Below are 17,865 nucleotides of genomic sequence, written 5' to 3' on the forward strand. Positions count from 1 at the left end.
TGGTCCTTAAGTGAAGTTTGTATTTTGTTTAATTCAGTGACTGACATAAGTAACTCTTCACTTATACTGTATAATCTTACATTTATAAGGGGTACTATAATGGTAATTTTCAGGTTCATATTTCATGTTTACGTGCTTTAATGTTTTTTTTTTTTGTTTTTTTTTTAAAAAAAACATTTTATTCATAAAAAGTGCTTAAAAAACAATTATAATTTTCTAACATAATCTGCAAAATCTAATTATGATGATTTTCAATGTAGTTTTTTGGCCGGACATTTTTTTTTAAAATATATTTTTTGGGCGTTTCTGCCTTTAATCGACAGGACAGCACAAGTGTGAAACGGGGAGAGAGAGAGGGAATGGAGTCAAACCCACGGCCGCTGCATCGAGGACACAGCCTCTGTACATGGGGCGCCTGCTCTATCCACTGAGTCACCAGGTGCCCCATGGATGGAATCAAACCAGTTTGCTCCAGGTCCAAAGGTTTAAATACTCGTGAAAAGAGTCTGAATGCAGCAAAGGGAAAGTGATGTCAATCCAGGCTTCAAAGGGTTATTGCTTGGACTTTAATATCAGAACAGCAGTAAATGTTTTCCCTACTTATGAATTTGTCAGTAGTTTTTAGTAAAATAGTGAAAATAAAACCATTAAGCTCGGATTACCTTGACAGCCACCAGTATCTTCTCCTGGTCGGGTGAGAGGTTGTAACACTCGGCCAGGAAGACTTTTCCGAAGGCTCCCTCTCCCAGCTCTCTCTTCAGCACAATGTTGTGTCTCTTGATATGCTGGACGACTGTTGACAAGAGGAAGGACATGGATTATGAGAGGAACCCCACTTATAATGTGGCCGTCTTAATTAAACATCAGCTGGGTACCTTAGTTCACATAAAGTCACAAAAACAAAATGCTTGTTGTTGTGACACATGTCAAAGAAACATCATCTATTAAACTCTGATTTTACTGTGTCATTTTAATTAATCAGTTCAAGTCATGTGTGGTTTATTTGGCTCTCTTTCAGTGTGAAATTACCACAGCAAGACAAAACTACAATACAAATAGAATAAATATAAAATACATAAAATATATATTGTGGATTTATTGTGTTTTCTGTAACATAAAATGAGCGCTTACTTACCGTCTCTTTTTTCTAAACTGGAAAAGATGTGAAATGTTTGGGGGTTTTATACTTTCTTAAATGTTTTGCCATACTCTAATTTGATCCAGTTTTCACTGTAATGTAAATGTTAAAAATGTGTGTCTCTCTCTGTTTCATGTACGTAATCTCTCCCTGCCTTCTGCTCACCCACAGTTGGATCAGAGACCACAAACCTGCTCTCTGTTGCTAAGTAACTCGTAACTCCATGCCAGCTCTTTTTTTTTTTTTTTCGTGGAAAATTTGGCAACTCACCACAGTGATGATACAAGATTTTATTCTACAGAACGATTAACAGCATGGTGCCCTTACTATAACCTGGCTAAGCCCCGTCTTTTTGACTGCAGGCCAGATGTACAACCATCTGCATGGAAGGAAACATGTTATCCTATAAGACATGCACTTGGGTACTCCTTGAACACACACACACACACACACATAGAGGACACCAAGGGCTGAGATTTATCTGTGATGTGATTAAGAGGCGCATTTGAAGAAAAGCTGTCCACTCAGAATATCACATTAAAGCCCAGCTAGACTCTCAGAAGCTGCATCGATCTACACTGTGAGCTGCTGAGGTCCACCATAACCCAATATTACACAGACAGAGAGAGAGAGAGAGAGAGACAGAGAGACAAAAACAGAGAGAGAGACTCTCATATGTGCATGTGTGCCTCTGTAAGCTTTGTACACTAATTTTCAGTAATTTTCTTGTACTTATTACTAATTCTTGCTCATTTTTGGGTCATTTCCTTGTTCATATCTAATTGCCTTCATCAAGCCATTTTGCTCAGGTTTCAAAGGGTTTAATGAGGGTGGGAGTAGTGCAGAGTCAGTCATACTGCGATGCCCCCCTGGATTGGTTTGGGGGTTTGGTGCTTTGCTCAAGAGCATGTCAGGAGGCAAACTGGCACCTTTACAGCTGGCAGTCAACACTTCATACTTAAACCAGCGACCCTCTGGCTCCTAAGACAAGTGTCATTAGTTGTACACATGACAACAGACCCAGGTTATTTTAATCACTGAGGTTTACCATACTATTTTAGAGTGGCATAATGTCATAAAGTAATGCTACTTAGTTACTGTACTTAAATATTGTTTTGGAGTATATGTACTTCACTTGAGTGTTTATGTTTCTTTCAACTTTCACTTTTACTCCCCTAAATTTCCTAAATAAAGTGTATACTTTTACTCCAATACAAGTCCCCTTAAAATTTTTGTTACTCATAACAAAACAGGGCTGGAAAGAAGGATGGGATGAATGAATCCTTTAAGTTGTGAAAAAGACCTTCTTGTTCCTCAAGTGTAATGCACACTATTTTTAAGGTGGTGTACATGTTGAGAAGAAAAAAAACTCAATAATCCCCAGAATTCTGACCATTTGCTTTTTTAAAAAAAAATTTCTATTACCATCCTAAACTTGCCCTAGCCCAAATCACTGTTGATACTTAAGTATAGTAAAAATTTAATAGGCTACTTTAAGGCTTTTACTGAAGTAAGCCTACTATTATATTACATTACAGGTGACTTTAACTTGTAGGCTGATCCAAGTCATTTTCTGGTAAGCTATATGTACTTTTACTCAAGAATGGCTCCACCACCAGCCTATTTCATGTTGTTACAGTCGGCTATACGGTGGTAAAAATGTATGTAGTTGGCCTTTATTTTACCAAGAACAATTCCACTTTGTTATATTAGACTTGCAGAACTAAGGTTTATTATTACATATAATACTTATTTTATTTATTGCATTTTAACTATTAATTTATTCTTTGATTCATCAGTCACGCAAATTAAATGTATGTGTCATGCCAATTTTGTCCGAGATTAATTTTGGTTCCTACCTAAGTTGTTTTGCGGGGGACAGGTGTGAGTGTAACAGACTCAGGGTAACATATGTAACAACCAGCCAACATCCGTGCTGTGAGGCTGCCAACGAAGAAAGTAGGGTTAGGGCTAGTGCACCTCCGCATAATTAAAAAAAAAAGTTTGCATGTTAGCTACATTAATAAATCAGTCTGCGAGCACTGGAAGTGACCGAAACCAAACACACCCAGGTGTTGCTTGTCAGCAGGTGCGTGCCAACATGCTAAATGCTAACACGCTCACACTGAGGATCCTTCCGAGTTCAGCGAGGAACTTTTACCTTCACTCAAGAGCGCGAGGACTTTTTGCTGCAGGTGGCAGCTAGGCAGTAGGACAGAGAGGCCAGGTGGACTGGTTATACTGGGACAGAGAAGCCCTGTGGAGCGGACTTTTGCATCGGGAATGACGGATCAGAGACATTGAACCCGGAGCAGATTAAGGAGGACTTCGCGGTGCACGAGACTGGCGGTCAGACAGGTGAGTACAACACACGCGCTCCACAGAGCATCACCGTTGCGAGGCAACATTGCCTTGTGTGCACTTTGTGTGAAAACTGACGCTGTGTTTTTGCTGAGGGCCTTATATGTGTGTTTGTTGAGATTAGGCCAGATATGTTTCTACAAGTGCTGTCTGCTTTGCTGAAGTTTGATCTGCTGTTAATTATATGTCATGTTATTTGATTTATGGGGCTTAATGATGTTTGTTGCACCCGCCGTGGTGTCCATAACTCTTTTAATCTGTTGTTGGTCATTTTTGTGTCCTTGGCTTAAACTGAGTTTTGTCATCTTTTATGGTTATTTCAAGTTATTTTACACTGAGAGAGGCTGTTGTGTTAGGCTATAAGTTGATAATCACATATCAGGACAGGCTGCAAAGTTTGGGCTTATGGCCTCTGTGGACAGATGTGATGCCTCCTGACATGTTGATGCACTTTATTTTGAAGCCTATTTGAGCCGTGATTTTTATAAAGTTCAACCTTGTTGTCATGTAGTCCCACCAGCAAGCTGAATTATCTGCAAATCTCTTCTCCTTTAAAAATAAACGGACCTTGTGATTTAAATCAGTAAGAACAGTAAAAAAATCAGTTTCATGTTACAAATTAGTGGTTCTCCAACATTATTTGGCATGTTGCAGTAACGCTGCTAGCCCAGCACCTGCTTATGTGTTCACCATTTTTCTCTGATATTTCTTAAGACTTTAGATCCAGATGTTCAGGAGGTTTTATATAATATTTGCAAAGGTGTCTTCTGCTCCAAAACAAATGCACCAGGGGATTTACACTGGCAAAAACACAGAATAAAGCAGCTACACATTAAAAAAGTAGTGTTTTTCAGACGTACTCATTGCAGAATGGCTGCTGACTATTGTGGTTAATGCAAAAATGCAAATGGCCATATCTATAGCCAGAGTTTGGTTTGTCCGCTCTGGACTACAGTAGAGACGAGGCGGTGCAACATGGTGGACTTACTCCCTATGTAGATATAAATGGCTCATCTAAGTGAATTAAAACACAAGGATTCTAATTTTTACATGGTTATAACCTAAAGAAAACATACTACCTAAATCGTACACACTGGACCTTTAACTGGTATAATTGTTTTAGTTTTATCTTAGTGCATTGCTACGCGAATACTTTTCTTTGAGTTAAATATTCCAGTAGGCTACATTTTTCATTCCTGCTCAAGAGCAGATATTGTAGAGAAAAAAATAAAATACGTTGTCAATTAACAATTAAAGTTACAGTATGTGCAAATTAGTACTATTACTTTATAAACATTATGATTAAAGGAGACAGGGTTAAGTTTGAGGATGTATCCCTGTGGAAAATGTCACTATTTTATATGAATACACAAAAAACTGTGTTTTTCTATTCATCATGGCATGATTATTTGCAGTTCAAAAACAACAGTAGCAGGTCACAGATCTCAGTGCACCCACAATTCCCTGTGCAGCAGCAGCACACAATAAACCCACATCCCCACAAGCCAACTACCCACTATTTAACCAGCTAATTACCTCACCGCACCATTTCCTACTGAGGTTGTGTAATGAGCGTTCACCCATGAAAACGCCTCGCACCACTTCTCCTTAATTAACACCCTCAAATAGCAAATAAATTGATGTGTGCAGACCAGTGCTTCCCACTACTGCTTTTCTTTTCTTTGGCAGCAAGATTTGGTGTTGTTCTCACAGCCTTTCCTGTTGTTTTTCCAAATTTGTCTTTATTGTTAGATTTATAATGTGCCATCGCAACTAATTTCACATTCATGTATTCAAGAATTTTCCATAATTGCAGCGCATAGCAATCAAGAACTTTCAAAATGAAGTTATTTTATTTTTTATGGCCTCATATCGCTCATGAATTCTGCTTTCCAGCTGTCTGCCTTTGCCAATTTTACACTCCTTCTTCCACGCTGCCTTTATTATTAAACTGCATCTCTTTGTGCAGTGCAACACATCACCCGTCTTCTCCTCAATCAGTATCCTTAATTAAGATCTACAGAAATATTATTCCCTATTTGCCAAACTTTACACTCTCACTCTCTGATGTTTTTCTTAATTAGTACCCGTTTTCCATGCTTATCGTATTCGCTCATTTTCTCTCATTTAGCATCCCTCCATCCAGCCTCATTATCTTACTCTCACTTTCCTTTTTTTAGCATCCCGCTGCTCCATCATTTATTCCTCCCTATTGCCGTTCCCCTCATCTGCTAAACCTATCACTTTTTAATCAACCTCCTCTAAACTGCCAGGCAAGCACATGCTCTTCCTCCATTCTGTTGCGCCATCACTCTTTTCCCATCACTTGTTTGTGACGGCGTTTACAACATTAACATCAAAAGGAGTGATATTTCCCATCAACCACCTCCTCTCCCATATTTTCCCATCTGTCCTCTCCACACCTCCCTATAGAGCCGCCTTGCACACCTATCCTCCTTAATCAGCATCTTATAAACAACCGAAGAAATTAATGTCTCGGGACATAATTATTCCCCGTTTTCCCATCTGCCTCTTCTTCCTCCCCTTCTTGTCTCATCTGCCCAAAATCTTTCCATGACCCTGGATGCTGACATAAAACAGTATGGAAACTTTGCGTTGAATCAGGCACAGAGATAGGTCAAAGATGCAGTTGTGTTTGACAGATGCTTTAAAAACAGGACCAACGGAAATTTTCTCCATCAAATTCCTCATGCAGACACTGTCATGACTCTAATTTATCCTTTTCTTTCCCTTTGCACCTCGTTGCACCGCTCCCAACTATATGCCCTCCTATCAGGAGGTGTAGCTAATTGTGACCTAAATTTTCAAAAGCTTAGTGTGTGTATGCGTGTGTGCAAATGGGTGTTTTCAAGTACTGTACGCATGTGCTTATGTGTGATTAACATTTTCCAGAACAATCTTAATCCTCATTCCCTAGATACAACAAAATACAAACCCCAGAAGATCTGCTGGGATGGAAACGGTGGAAAAATTGAGAGGTACTGCACACACAGCCAAGAGGAAGGTGTATGGAGAAAGAAAAGTCCCTCCGTTAGTTCAGAGCTGTAGCTTTGACTGCAAAACCTGAGGTCAATTCCTTTATATTTTCAGAGTTTTAGCACCTTTATTTGAAATGTAGAATGACTTCTACAATTAAAAGCGTACACATGCTAATTATTTTAAAAGCTTTTCACACTATTTTGAGACTCAGTATGTTTAAATCTCATTCAGTAGGGAATGCTTTGTCTTTTATTATGATAAATGTTAGTATTCACTTTCATATCATAGTTAGATGAAATGATTAATATCACTCGTGACTGTACGGTTAATATTTAGCTGGAGCCAGAAGTCAGTTAGTTTAGCACAAAGACTGGAAACGGGAGGAAACAGCTTGCCTCCTGTAAGTTACCTAAAGTTGCCCAAAATGTTTTCAAAAACATATTTGAGATTACTTATTATTTAACTGCAGTTAGAGATCATTTTTTACCAGCTGGCCATCATATTGTTTCCAGTGGAAAACAGCCAAACTAGCATCCTGTCACCCACCAGCTTGAGTGTTTATTGGTCTGATGCAGTGCATTCTGGAAGTTGTAGGTTTTCTATCTCTTGAGCAAAAGCGAATGCCACAGCCTGTTTTCTCTGGTCATGTAGCACCAGTTGCAAAAGTATGTGCATCTTTTCACTGCATAGACAGCTGAGTTTTATGAAAAGACTGTCTTTCTTGCAATGAAAAGCTGCTTTAAATAAAGCTTTAACGGCTAACTCAATAAAGAAAACATGAAAAATCAAAATAATTAGAGAAAAAAATAGAGATATTTTTTTCTTAGTTGAGAATTGATTTCATGATCTTAGTATTTTTAAAATTCAAACTCAAATTTGAAATTCAGACTCAAATTTTTTGACATGCACACCACCAACAGCCTTTGTGCATTCTTTGTACTGATAAAGGGGTTAGAGAAACATAAACACAATATTAATAACCTTTGCAAGTCCCGGGGTTTTTTTAACTTAAGCCTTTGCTAATGTATGCGACACGCTCTCCAACCAGGCTTGCTCCTGTGATGTTATTATTGTTAATGAGGTGTTCAGGTAAGCTGCACAACTGAGGCTTTGCAACACAGCTAACAGTTGCTGTAATTACACACGGATCCATCATCTCTGCAGAGTAATTGCTGCTTTATTGCTGCCAGGAAGAGGCCCGTGCCATCTTTTAAGCAGAAACGTGTATTCAATATTACAGGCCGCAAGCTGGTTAAGGCCAGTGTTTAAAAAGGAGTTCAGTTCCTGGCAGGCAAGCTAGTGCCACTTTGCCAAACTGTCTCCATCAAAGGCTATTGCTTGGGTCGGGGGAGGCAGAGTGCCAAATAATCGGTCAGATCCTCTCAGTATTTATGCCGCCTGTCTGCGAGTCAAAGAAGCATGCAGAGTAATAGTTGTAATGGCTGTCATATATTAGAAACTCACACTCAGGCACATACACATACGCAGCAGTACGTTATTGACTTTCATTGATCCGCAGCGCTTTCATCATTGTCTTTAGGCTGTAAATCCCAGTCTATCTTTTAGTTATACCGCACCACTGAAGAGGTCAACCCCCAATCCTCCCCATTATTATATCTCCTTCAACCGTGCCCGCAAAAGAAGAGCCCACCCCCACACACACGCGGTTCCATAATTTACTGCAACACAAGGCCAAAGCCTGGAGACACTTTTATTACTTGCCAATAATCCTAATGTCATGTTGATGGACCAGGTCAATATCCTTGTGTGCTCTCAGTGTGTCTGTTTGACTGCTGCTCTGTCTGTCTCCCTCTGTTCTCCTTGTGTTTCTCTTCTCTGCTATTTCTGTTTGTCTCTTTCACCTTACCACTGTCTTTTTGCCCTTTTGTCTTTTGCTTTGCAGAATTTGTGTGTACCCAGAGGAAAGTTATCCTGCTTGCAATAGTCTTTTCTTTGTCTTTAAGTAATAAATTGGCTTTTTATGTAGAGACAAATCAATTCTGATCTGTTTCTCTGAAAGCCCACCTCAGGAGAAATAAGGAGCAAAGGAATAAATCAAGCAGGAGTTTTTTTCTGTGCCCATAGGCTTCTCAGAGGTTTCTCAACACTGAGAACAGATAAAATACACAGAATTGAGACATGTTCAAATTTCTCATGGATCTTACTGTTATCTCAAGAGCTGATTATTTCAGACAAATAAAGATAACTGCAGTGAGAGGAAAAAGAGCTTTTCATGATTTTCAATTAGGATCACACTGAGACAAGAGAAAGGCTATTTCTTAGGAGCTGAATATAAGAAGTATGAGAAAATTGTCAAAATCTCATATTGATGTTCAATTGAGCTCAATTGACAAAATAGATCTCATGTAGACTTTTTTTCTGGGTATGTTTTGGGGCTTGGCAATATGGCTGAAAATGTTACCATGATAAAAATTTTCAAATTGGTCGATATCGATAATTATCCACCAAAAACATCAATCATTTTTTTTAATTTAAAGGCTGATTTTGCTCTTGATTGAAAGTTGAAAAAAATCATAGGGAAAATTGTAAAATATAATATATATAATATAATTTTTTCATTAGAAAGTGACATAATTTGCCAAAGAGCAAAACATTTTACAAATCTGAGGTAGATTCAAAACAAAAGAACAAAAGAAAAATCTTAACTATGGTCAGTTTTTTTTCCCCCAAGTTTTACACCCACAGTTTGTAATTCAACCCTTTCTCAATCAAAAAAATAATGAAAGGCAGACTTTGATAACATCATGAAATAATGCGGGGTCATTTATTTACCTCTAGTCATGTTTTGTAAGTCATTATATGAAATAACGTGTTTATCAGTCACGTTAACTTGCCAACTGATCATTAGTATCAGATGAGTCAATTTTAGAGCTGCTGAAGTTATGTGGCAAATTCACAGTGCAACATTATCCATGGTCAAAATAATCACACTAAAAATAACTAAATGCGCTTGTTGAATGTTGTTGTGATGTTATAACCTTACTCTATGCATTAGAGGCTGGAGAATATTGGCCGATTTGGCCTTCTTGTTATCATAACAGTAGTGCAGTCAACTTTATTATTTGACAGAAGCTACTTCTTTTAACTGTATTTTACTTTAAATTTATCGTAACTTCAGCTCCTTAAATCATGTTTTCATTTTAGTAGTTAACATTAGTTTAAACTTTAAAGGACATTTAAAAATATCGCGATATATATCGTGTATCACAATATAGCCTTGAAATATTGCGATAGTATTTTAAAGCGATATCACAGAGCCATGTGGAGGGATAACTGAACATTATTAAACCACCACTGAGGAAAATTATATGGAGATAATTATCATGACTGCTTAGTCGTCCAGCCCTAATAAGTGTTGTGCGGTTAGATAAATTGGCAGCTGGTCATCCTTAAAAAATAAAAGAGCTACCAACCTTCGGCTCTGGTAATGTCTGTGTATAAGTCATACATGGATGTTTTGAATATATGAATGAATTTGTTCCCATCATATACTGATGGCACACACACACGCACACACACACACACACACGCAAAGACACACAGTCGCATATAAATAGACTTTCTATTTCCCACATCTCCCTCAGAATTGACAGCTTATCATCTGCAGCACCAAGGTCATTGCCATGACAGCAGGAATGATGTTGCCATGGTAACCCCCATGTATCACACAAAGACAGTTAGCTTGGCTACTTAGGAGCGTATAGCTCATAACTGATTGATTAACATGTTTACCATAGTTTATTTGGGTGCACATTAAAGATAAATTTGTTTTGTTTTTTACTTACACGTGTCAGTTTTGAGCAGGCTGTTTGTGCTCCTGAAGTACTGAGGGTTTTCTATCACCGGGATCTTTGTCATGCCGATGATTACAGCGTCAGGGCCCATTTCTGAGGAAGAGGGAGTGTTGCTGCCGTTGGAGACGTGGTGCAGAGGAGAGGCCGAGTCATCGTCATTACTGATGACCGACGATGGTCCTGAGAGAGCAGAGACACAGACAGAGAGAGTGGGTTTCAGTTTGTTTGTCTTCATGATGAGGTCCTGAATGTGAGACAGTCAGAACAACATTTCAGTGCACATGGCAGACATGTTAATAGAATAAGGACACAAGAGAATGAATTAAGTTGTTAAGCTGTTATTAGCAGAGATTGAGGAGATGAGATCATAAAGTGGGTAGGTTAAGCTGTTATTATTGATCACAATAGTCATTTAAAAGGAGGAGAAATGTCAGTTGTATTTCATAACATTATTTTGAGCATGTAACAGTGTTGTACTCAAGATCTGTCTTGCTGTCAAAACCGCTTTTTCGGAGGTCTCAATCTAGTCATGTCTCAACCACATTTTTACTCAATGCTGTCTTGGTCTCAGACACAGAGGGCTCAGGATTTTATTTCAAGACCAAGCAAGACCACAACTACAGGGAAGTCACTAAATTAGCTGTGGAAAAAAAGGATTGTTGAGAAAAGATAGCAAACTTTACATTTTTTATCTTGTGTGTGTGTGTCCCCTCTAAATTTTGTAGTTTTGCTGGTCTGTTAACACAGCGCAGAGAGAACCCTGAATCAGTTTTATTTTTCCTCAGCAACAGTTTCTGAAGTTTCAGTCATGAGGTGGATTATTGATCTGTTGATTCTTTGTGAGCTGATCAGATAGACGAATGAGGGGACAGCTGCTGCAGGGCTGAGTGAAAGCACACTTTAACACCCAACACAATGAATGGTTAAGTTTCACTTTCACTGCGCCTGGCGTTTTACTGCTCTATCTTTGCCCAGAGTACACTCTGCGCTTCTGGTGAAACGAATAACCAAACAGTAAACAAAAATATATACCATTTCGTGTATATATATACTAGTGCTCCTAACGAATGGTATAGCTCCAAATACATAAAACAAGTATGCAGTGACTAATGTTTTAATCGTAGCAGGCTGCCACAAATAAATGTGTTGGAAGTTCTGGGTCTGGTCTTGGTCTTGCCTTAGTCTCTGTTAAGGTGGTCTTGACCAAAACACTGGCATATAAGCTACAAAATGGATAGTGACATCTGTGTTCATGTGTTTTTAGCAACACTATGACCTAACTTTGCAGTAACTTGTGAGATGGCAAAGAGACTCATTGCTCTAACTGTGATCACAGACCTAGAGTTACAGTTTATAACTATCAACGTATTTAATAGGGCTGCCCCCTGAGAGTCGGAGACTGGAATGATCAGTTGGAGATCCCTCAGTCAACTGAGATTGCCTCAAGTTAAGTAGTTGTTTTTGGGTTGTTTTTTTTTTGTTCTTTTGCTCGTCAGTGTCCTGTGCAGTTTTCTTCTGGGGACATTTTGGTCCCCAGACTTTGCTGCTGAGTGAGTGCTCTTGACTGTCATGCTACTCTTTGCTAACGGCTTCAGTGGCACAGAGCAGGAAGAGACTCTCCACTGTAAGGCACAAAGATAAGCAACTCAATATGACACAGTCTCTCGCTTTTGTTTGATATCCAGTTTTAGCTAAAAATGTTGTACATTGCCAGTGTGTCGTTAGCCATCCCATTGAATATCCCGCTGTGCCCCGTTCAAACTTTAAAACTTTACATGGGAAAAAAAAACTTGAACCGTCGAATATTCATATTTAACAGCCAAATCTGATTCAGCAGACATAATTCTAAGTTAGGCACAGCCGTAGTATTTCACACAGGCTTCACCTTTAAATAGGACTCTAAAGAGTTAACGCGTCAGTATGATTAAAGCACTCCTCTCGCTCCTTTCCGTCAGAATTGGGGATTTCTGTTACTTTCTGGAACCAACATCTTTAAAGGATGCCAGCGTGTGAGTGCAAAAAAAGCAGGGTTGTCTGGCAAAAAGTCAAACCTGGCTCAGTTTTGAAACATGATTCGGCGAGACGTTGTACAAGCTAATGTACCTTCCTAGTAGATGACTTTGTTGCGTTGTATTTCTGCTGTTTACCTGGTGACCGTTGTGATGAAAGATAAGATAGCTTTTTTCAGTCTTTCCAGATTTCTTTCAGGTATCTTTTTTCTTTTTAGTGCTCACAAACCATCAAACTCATGGATCTGTTACTCCAACTCAACTAAAGCAGGGCTGTTTTCAGTCTGAACAAGCACTGATTGTATTTCAGACAGGCTTTCACCCCACATAACCTTCTCGCTATGGGGGAGTTTTATCCTTGGGTTGACCACACGAGTCCCACTGCACCGGCCAACACTCACACATCTTCAGCAGCACTGGAAGAAGTGGGAGGACCGACAATAGCGTCTGACAGAGTTAGACAGATTATGTTACTGTTTGTAAGATATGTGGATAAAAAGCTCTCATAGTGCTGACATCTTGTTTGGATGAGAACAAATTTGCACATTTCTGCAAAATGAGTGACTAAGCCTGTAAGAGTCCCATTAGAGGGCCAAGCCTGTAGAATAGCACTAGGTGCTTTGTCAACAGTGGTTGTTTTCATGTTTGAGTGCTGGGTTATTTTTTTTTAGGTCAGGCTCTGCAGCATTTAGTGATGAAGTCAAAGAGAGAGAAAGTGATGAAAGTGTATTTCCACAAAGCTGGAGGGTAAACGGGGGAATTAATGTATGCCCTCAAAAATACGAATGCCAGTAATCGAGGAACCCGGTGGAGTAAAAACCAAGAAGTTGGAAATCCAGATTCAGGGTTCCCAGTTTTCATACTGCTATTATCTGGTGAAAACATCTCTTTACATCTCATCGATTTTTTTATACCAAAACTCTTAATTCTCTCACTCACCTCTTTTAATTCAAGTAAGAAAACACCGGTTATTAAAATTCATGTTTCATACAACAGACAGTAACAGCATGAGGCATGGCTCTGAGGTGGGATGGCATGAGTCAGACACAGAGCCCAACCCTTTTACAGAAAAATGGTTTGTTTTGGCAACAGAACAGAGGTGTTATTAGTTTCTAATTAAGACAGTGAAAATAGTCTGTGAAGCTGATTCCGTCTTCACAAGTTTGTCAGTTGCAGTCCTACACCTTCATGACATTGCTGCTAATTTTCTGTATCTTTAGGTTGAGTGCCAAGGCAAACAATATTTGCACTAAATAGCAGCTACATGCAAGTGCGTACTGGCAGACATCCACGCTCACTCTCTCCCACTTATGGATTAACACAAACACAGAAAGAAAGCTACAAAATGTTTTACAACAGAACTGTGTGGGCTTCTCAGCTTTAAAGATAGGTTCACATTTTTTAAAAAGTGTCTGAAACACATGTCTGTAGGTATTTTAAAAGCATTACTGATGTATTTATACCTCATGTTTAAGTACATATTAAGAAGGTTGGGATAGATGGATGAAAAAACATTGGGCTTTAACACAGTAGACTGCCATTTGTTCCTGTTTATGTGAATCAATAGTATCTTTATTAAAGCATGACTATGCTCGTTCCATACCCTTATTATTACCATTACTTGTTATTGGAATTGTTGTGACGAAGCTCCATTAACCTGTACTCAGTACCATGATCCATTGCCAAAATTTAAAGAAAAGAAAACAAACTGAAACAGTCCATAAAGCTGACTCATCTTTCCAAAGTGAACATGAAAATTTTGAAAGACACAAATTATGTCATCCTAAAAATTATTTATGTGTTTGTATATGTAAAGCCCAGTTCAGAACAGACTCACGAGAGATTTGAAGCTTTCAAGGACTTAAAATGTGCAGGTTTGTAATGTTCTGAAACCTGCCAGTTCATAGCAACTACCCTCTGTACTACCACTGTAACTTCTTTTTGTTGTAGCCGGATATAATTTATAATATCTTAAAATATGAACGAGGATAGTAATAGTGAGATACTTGCTACAGTTGCATTTCTTGTTGTGATAAAAAAGCAAAAACATGAAAAAACAAGTGTCCTTTGGTGCTTCAATGGAGTACCCAGGGACTTATTCAAATTTATGCTGTGAACTTGACAGGAGATCTCCCCTCTTTTGTTAATTCTTCTCATCTATTCCTACAGCGCTCTAGTTGTTTAGAGCAGTGGTTCCCAACTTGTGGGTCGTGGGCCATTCTGAATCGACTGCATTTCACTTGTGAATAAATAAAATTGAATATGTGGTAATTTATTAGATGTGTGGACCTTGAATTATAATGTCTAAGGAGAAATATACAGTAGGCCCCGTGGCTGGACCAGTTGGATAAGCTGGTTTAGAGGAGTTGGTGTCACCTCTAATCAAACACGTGACAGCATTTCGACAGGGGAACGTTCTAAAAAGGTTCTGTCTCAAAGAGTTTGTGCTCTTTGTCCTGTCCTACCAAACACGCTCACAAGGTTACAAAGGTAAGAGAAACTCGCCAAAGTGGTGACATTTTCAAAGTCCCAATGGGCCAAAGTTTGAATGGATGCAAGGTGACGACTTTCTCCCCCCCTGCTCTTTCTTAATCGTTTTTTAATACTTATTAACAGCACACAGGTCTGTATTTTGTGGGTCTGTAATCAAATTACAATTTAGACTTCCCTCTCAGCAGATGATAAAATCACAAGAAAACAGTCTTCCAATGTGAATGAACAAAATAACTTCATGATAACCAGCAACGCTTGTAAATGATCTGAATCCCTCAGGTGCATGGAGGGTTAGCAGATGACTGTGTGGCAGTACATTGTCCTAAGTACTGTAATGAAAGCTTGCAAGTGATTGTCTATTTCAGGCTTCTAACTCATTCATGCATTCTTCACTGATTTAAGGGTGTGAACGAGAGACAACGTGAGTGTGTGTGCATATTTGTCGGTGTGTGTGTGTGTGTATAAGGATCTCTTAAAAAGCGTAACTGGATGCTTACATCCAGTCTTGTGTGTGTCAGTTTAAAAAAAATACACTAGAGACAAGTTGGAGCATGGGCCTCCTCACAGAGAAGCATTATTCAGACACAGACACTGACACACACACACACACACACACACACACACACACACACACACACACACACACACACACACGCGCGCGCTGTCCTTCTCCAAACCTCTTCAAAACACCAGTATAAGCCTGCAAACATTGTATTATGAGTTGAGATTGATTTGCCATGAGCAAAAAATACAGTAGATGTATTCCCTCTCATGTGGTTGGTTCTGCTGAATTATAACACTGGTTGACATCGCTCATTTCCTCCGTCCCTGGCCTCATATCAGGCTCTAGTGCTGCTGACAGGGCTTGATTGAGAGGGAGAAACTGAGAGAGTTTGTTTGTGTGTGTGTGTGTGTGTGTGTGTGTGTGTGTGTGTGTGTGAGAGAGAGTGTGTGTGTGTGTGTGAGTCTTAACCAGCTTGTGTGTGTGCCGGTGACTCATGTGAGGATTGAAAAGGCCTTGAGAGAGAAAAAGAATGAGAGTGAGAGTACAATAGTTTGTTTTTTGTGTGTGAGAATATGCACGCTTATATGCAGTGTGACTATTTGTGTGTTTGTGTGTTGGGCTGTGATGTCTTCCAGCAGCATCTGTCTGTGTCCAGGATCAGACCTACATGCTAATGTGTCACTTTGAATGAATGGGCCCTAAAGAATGATGAAGGGGAACGAAAGAGATGAATACCAAACACATTTGGAAGAATTTGTTTTAAAAAAAACCCAACAACGACACAAACAGTTTGCTGTCGACCAAATGTTTTTTGAATTCTCTGATGTACCAAAATATGCAACTATGCGCTTTTTTACATATTACAGATTGCTGCTTTATAAAAACAATTTAAATCCCTCTCCTCTACTAGTAGTATATGAGGGTTTTTGTTATGTATTGTATTACTGTATTTATTTATGTCATTTATTTTTGTTGGGTAATGCAGTTTTTCCTAATGTTATGGATGATCTTGTAGACAGTGTCCAAACAATTTGACTCACCAGCCACGAGGACCTGTAGATGTAAAAAAAACAACCAGGCTAGCAGTTTTTAACCGCAAAGATTGATTAATTGCCTTTTTGTGTCACATATACAATTGTTTGAATTAATGTGTTTATGTTATTTTTATGTTTATGTTGAATGCAAACTTAATGAAGAGGCCAAAGCAAACAGCTCATCACCACAGCTTTAGCGTGTGAATAGGCCCTCTCTGTTAAGCAGTGATTCATTGTATATATTTAGGGCTTTAATTGAGAAAGGTAAAATAGAAGCAGTGAAGCTGTAATGTGCTGCCACTAACAATTTGGGAGGCAATAAAGAGTTTGCTGTCTTGGTTCAGAATATTAATTTATTACCTTTATAAGTAGGTATAAGGCGCAACTCTAGTTAGCAGGCAGCAAGTGATAGTTTAGTGGATCAGCTGATGTCCCGTATGGTAGTAAGTGGTTTGATTCCAAGGATGCCGCACAGTTAAATTATTGTCTAGTTTTATGCTAGTTGATAACTGCAACTAATCGTAAACATGTAGAACATTTTGTTAATTTTCTTAAATGAGGGAAGGTTTTCGTTTCTCCTTAAATTAAAGTAAAAACTATGGGTGCATTGTGAATGGCATACTTTTTCCTTTCTTCTTTTAGTGCGTACTGCAGCTGGTCTTATAGCATGTGTTGTTGCATGCATTAGGCAGACAATGGGTACATACTACTTCTTCATAACACTTCGCCCTGAGCTTTAATCCTCTTGCTCACATATCACCATGGAGACAGAACAAAACACCATTGGCCAAACTCGCCAGAGACGGAGATTGACCCCCGTGACTATATGACTGCATACATTGTGGATTTTTTTTTGCCATACTATATAGTATGATGGTATAGATATTGGAGTGCACAGTATATTAGCATCACTAAATGGGAGGCAGCTATTTTGCATTGTTACAGCTGACGGTCCTAAAAAACAGGCTGTTCAAAAAGGAACCATTTCCAAATGTCTCTACCGGAAAAATTTTGCGTTCAAGGAATTAAGCTGTTTTGGGCTGTTGAAGTTGTGTTATTGCCCGCAGTATCTACTGCTCTGAGTTGAACAAAGGGAAGAAGAAAAACATGCTGCACAATGAGAGCACAATGGTTATTGTTTGTCAGTATGTGTGTGTGTGTGTTTGTGTCGGGCGTGGCTAAAGATCATTAACACAGAGAGGTCTCAGGGTCAGATCGTTATAAATGCCGTTAAGCCAAGGGGCAACAAGAGCCAGAGTGCATGTATATGTGTGTGTGTGTGTGTGTGTAAGAAAGAGAGGTGGCAGAGGGTCTGTGGGGAATGACTTAGTAAAAGGGGGATGAAAAGATATAGAGCTGGGAGGTGGAAGGGGGAAGAGAGAGATGGACAGGAGAGGTGAAGGTATAAGTGGGGTCAGGTCATGACCCGACACTGTTAATAGACATGGAACCGATGTTTAAACTGGTGGAGACTGGAGCTCCTCGCAGTCTGGTGGGATGAAGTGCAGGT

At 39.1% G+C, this 17,865-nt stretch overlaps 1 protein-coding gene across 1 annotated transcript in view; it reads right to left on the minus strand.

Moving 5' to 3' along the window:
• The window catches only part of ntrk2a (neurotrophic tyrosine kinase, receptor, type 2a), a 102,913-nt gene that overhangs the window by 20,419 nt on the left and 64,629 nt on the right, over positions 1 to 17,865 (minus strand). The window contains exons 14-15 of the mRNA XM_042488050.1: positions 10,306 to 10,494; positions 663 to 793 (exon numbers count right to left, since the gene is read on the minus strand). Coding sequence (XP_042343984.1) covers positions 663 to 793; positions 10,306 to 10,494 — 320 coding nt within the window. The remainder of the gene's footprint in view (positions 1 to 662; positions 794 to 10,305; positions 10,495 to 17,865) is intronic.

Source organism: Plectropomus leopardus, chromosome 6, assembly GCF_008729295.1.
Source record: "Plectropomus leopardus isolate mb chromosome 6, YSFRI_Pleo_2.0, whole genome shotgun sequence".
NCBI lineage: Eukaryota > Metazoa > Chordata > Actinopteri > Perciformes > Serranidae > Plectropomus > Plectropomus leopardus.